At 44.5% G+C, this 4515-nt stretch overlaps 1 protein-coding gene across 1 annotated transcript in view; it reads left to right on the top strand.

Moving 5' to 3' along the window:
• The first annotated feature begins 820 nt into the window (after positions 1-820).
• LOC112074915 (matrin-3) overlaps positions 821-4515 on the top strand; it is a 10763-nt gene continuing 7068 nt past the window's right edge. Inside the window, exons 1-2 of the mRNA XM_070440713.1 lie at positions 821-3038; positions 4430-4491. Coding sequence (XP_070296814.1) covers positions 1752-3038; positions 4430-4491 — 1349 coding nt within the window. The 5' untranslated portion in view covers positions 821-1751. The remainder of the gene's footprint in view (positions 3039-4429; positions 4492-4515) is intronic.

The raw sequence follows: 4515 nt of genomic DNA, 5'->3' as shown, positions 1-4515 counted from the left end.
CAGCTATTAAAAGGCGGCTATTTAAGAGACTGCGTTTCATTGGAAGTTTGWCGGAATGTATTTTCCACCATTTTAATACGTTGCTGTTATAGAAGTTGTTGGTTTCATTGCTTAATAATGATAATAATAAAATGTTTGCTGCTGAAATATTTAGGTTTTCCATCAGGTCTTTTTAGGCCTTGTTCCACTCAGGATCACTGCAATGTAATAGAATAATGTATTGACATTATTGTGTAACTACTAAAAAAATATCTTAGTTGTGCCTTTTTTTACATTGTTATGCAAGTATTGGGCTTGTTTTTTGTATCGTCAAATGCAGTAGTTTGGGGTCCTGCCACGTGGTCAGCTCTTATCATCAGTTCATCTCTCTGTGTTTTTTAATCACACGTGAAAACTCTACAGCTTTCCTATCAGTATAGAAGATCCTGATGCAAAGATACATGATTTATATATACTAAGCCCAACCACAGTAGTAAACTGCTTAAAATTCAGGCTCGGGTACGTTTTCTCCTTGCACCTATTTTACCCACTATCTTTCTCTGCAGCTGGTGGTGATGGGTTCCCTTTTCTCAAAACAGTTTTTTTATGAAGCAGGTTTTGAAGTTCCGCTTTCACGTCTCAAAGCTTTGCACCGTGACTTTAACGAGTTGGATAAAATAAATACGTTGTTTAAGAATATAATCTCGTCAATATTGTGGGAAAGTGTATTGGTCTGGTTTAGAGACATGGATTGGTTTAGTTGACTCTCAGGTGCAGTGTTCTGTTTGGTTATAACACCTTTCAGACCGTTGTCTTGGGGAGCTCCGTTACAACNTAGAGACATGGATTGGTTTAGTTGACTCTCAGGTGCAGTGTTCTGTTTGGTTATAACACCTTTCAGACCGTTGTCTTGGGGAGCTCCGTTACAACGAACCCTGACACCGTTTATTGATTTATGCATCCACATAACCTTTCAAATTTTGATTCCATCTTCATTCGATAATCAATAGCTTACACTTAACCCTACTAAATCTGATCTTTAGCTAAACTAGTAAGCCCCGTTTCATTACTGAATAAACTATTTCCTTTAGCGGTCTATTATCTTAAAAGTATGACTGTAAACCTTTTTGTTAAAAAAAAAAGCTGCTTGCAATCTTGCAAATTTCACTAAAGCAGTGCATGGAGTTTGTAAAATAAGGTTGTGTGTTTTCACGATGACTACTTCTCCCCCTCCTGCCTGTTCCCTGTTTGCTTGCTGTTTTTCTGTCCTCCAGTGAAGATGCAGGAACCATCTTCTTCTGCTCTGACCCAACCAACAGAACCCRGATGATGTTCTAGAAGCTGTTCTAGAACAGTTTGACGCAGAACTGATTTGAAAAGTGTTTCAGTGRGAAATAGACTGGAAACTGACCAAACCGATCAATGGCAGAAATCCAGTCTGCTTTCCAGTTTGATTACTACTGTCCATAGCCCTMTCCCAGGGCGAYCCAGAGAGAAGACCAGCCAGTAACCCTCCTGTGTGTTTCTCCTCTCCAACTCTTTCAGCTTTGCGTTGCTATTGGATCGTTGCGCTGCTCRCCTTTCCYGCCCGCTGAATCCGATTGGAGGGCTGGGAGTTGGGATCCCMCCCCCGCAGAGCCTCCCTGCAGCTGGCCCAGCTCAAAGACCAGCTCGTTACCGCTGCAACCGCCACTTCTGCCGACACTCACCCCCATCCACCTCCTCTCGCCCCCCTCATCAACCTTCTCAAAGCAGCAGCTACCGTCAATAACATGTCCCGTCCCCAATATAACCCCTTGGGGGATCAGTACTCTTCACAGGCCAAGAGAACTGCCGCCCAGATGGGGCAGTACGGACTCACACAATCCCAGGCCGGAAGGGACCCTCTGGGGGCCTCCCGCCTTGGTCTGGGGTCTGGTGGTGGTGGTGGTGGTGGTTCCTCCGGCCAGGGAGGCATGATGTCCTCGATGGTGTCCCAGCAGATGGGGTATGACCTGGGGCAGAGATCGACCGGGATGACCCCGGAGTTGGAGACCTCCATAGACCACCACATCCGCGGGGCCAGAGAGGAGGTGAGGCTGCTCAGCCAGTTGATGCAGCAGAATAAGAACSCGCAGGTCTCCCTGGACGCCCAAGACCTTCGCCTAAGTCACGACCCCATGGACGAGCTCTCGTCTGGGGGAGGGCTGGGCGGTTACARCCCTGGCCGGACCTCCAGKGACCAGCAAGGTTCCATGGACTCCTGGTCTGGCTACCTGACCCAGTCTGCTTCCTCCAAACWCTTCTCCTCCGCCCMTCCTCAGTACCAAAGCCAAACCTCTGGGTTTGGAGGTGCGGGAGTGCTGGGGTCCACCTCAAGGGGTTCCGAGACTCCCATGAGCGCATCGTCCGCAGCCTSTCYTCCAGCCCGGTACACYTCCYAGTCCGCCAGCAGCATCCTGGCGAGTTTCGGCTTGTCCAACGAAGACCTGGAGCTCCTCAGCCACTACCCAGACGATCAACTGACCCCAGACAACCTGCCCTTCATCCTCAGAGACATCCGCATCCGTAAGGCCAATAGAACTATGGGTGTGGACCGTCGGCTCAAGGTAGGCGGTGGACCTGGCCCAGGGTCCGACCGCGGTGGTGGAGGACTGAGCAAAGTGATCGATTACGAACATTATAGTGCCACTAACTACGACAGTTATGATGATGGCGATAATGGTCAACCCGATAATTACGGCGCGCGCAATCCGCTCACGAAGGAGACGTCAAAATATGACATGGTCAGAGACTCGTTGGTTCCTCCTCCCTCGACACCCCCCATGTGGCCTTCCTTATTCCCCATCATGAACCCGTCGATKCCACCTCCTGGTCATGTTCCGGTGACTGTTCCTCCGCCCCGGATTGGTCCGATGCCTTCCTTGCTCCAGCAGAGGAACCTACCTCCCCCGATGATGATGATGATGATGCCGAAGAGGTTACCGACTCCGACCATGATGAGTGATTACTCCGCTGCTTCTCCCAGAATCTTTCCTCATACCTGTTCTCTCTGTAACATAGAATGTTCCCATCTAAAGGTGAGTTTTTTTGTTGTTGTTGCCATACCTGTCTTGACCTGGGTTCTAAATACTGTTTGATTTTCTATCCTGGAAGGCCAAAATACTATTTAGGTTTGTTTCTACCTGGTATCCCATGTCTGTTTCAGTCCCGGATAATAGACCCGGTGTTTTAGCCCTTCAGGAAACAACTCCAGACGTTTGTTTCAGGAGTTCAATCAAGTACATATAAAGTATTTGAAATCTCAAATAGTATTTGAACCCAGTTCTGATSTTCTCCATACTGATTGTGTGCCTTTTAAAAAAAAATATATATTTTTGAAACTCATGTTGTAACTCAAGACTTTGCTTGTTGAATTATTTTTGTTTATTAAAACACTTCAGTCTAGCTGTGCGATTGTCACATGTATTTCACGTGAGGTGAGATGTTCTAAAATGGATGAAAATAAAACAAAGAAAAGCCTTTTTTTAGTATAAAAAATATATTTTCTCCTCGGGGAATATGAAGACATCGAATCCTGGACTGAATTCAACATTATTCTATTGTCGTTATTGAAAATTGTGTAATGTCATGAGATATTTTTAAATTTTTAGAAGTATTTTTTTTTATTTTTTTAACCTTGAAATATTGTCATTTTATTTGTTTGTACCGGCCATCTTTAAGACATTCCGTTATAAAATGCATTTTTATTTGTGACTTTCGATGACTGTGATTTGCCTTGAGGAAGAGGAGTGCTCGAAGACGATACAACCAACGACAAGATGAGACGCTGCCAGAGAACAACAACCAATCAATGACATTTATTTATAAAGCCCTTCTTACGTCAGCTGATGTCACAAAGTGCCGTACAGAAACGAGTTTAGGCTCTATCTCTAGACATTGACCGTTGTCAATTAATGGACTATTTACGCCACTTACATTTTTTAAACTCAAACCCCTGTATCATTGTATTATACCCTTGTTTGTAAACCAATGACACAACACACTACTAACTGCGTTTTTAATTATTATAAACAATTGATTTAGTTACTTTGGGAAGTAAGTTATTTTTTGGGGAGAAGATGGCCGCCGAGAGACTGAGGAGAGAATCCATTCCAGAGAAGATTCCAGAAGATTCCAGATGCTGCTATTGTTTTTCCTCCAGCGTCAGACTTTTGCCTATAATCTTTTTTTCTTGGTAGAACAGAGAGACTATTTTTACTATGTTATTTTTCCAACATTGTWTAAATCAACTCCTGCTATGAAAGCAGAAAGAAATTGGACTCTGGTGAAAATAAAAATAAAAAATAGCTATTGAAAGTGCTTGATTTAGAGGAGTTTGGGGGAATTGGTGATGATATAGAGAGGTTTGGATGATGATGAGGAGGATGATGACCCAGACTGATTGTCTCTGTGCTGTTTTGATCAACAGGACTGGATCGAGCATCAAAACACCAGCCTCCACGTTGAGAACTGCCGTCTACTCAGGAAATCGTGCGTCTTCTCTCTCTTTTTATA

This window comes from Salvelinus sp. IW2-2015, unplaced genomic scaffold, assembly GCF_002910315.2.
Source record: "Salvelinus sp. IW2-2015 unplaced genomic scaffold, ASM291031v2 Un_scaffold2875, whole genome shotgun sequence".
Taxonomy (NCBI): Eukaryota; Metazoa; Chordata; class Actinopteri; order Salmoniformes; family Salmonidae; genus Salvelinus; species Salvelinus sp. IW2-2015.
This window is presented reverse-complemented; position numbering and strand designations above follow the sequence as displayed.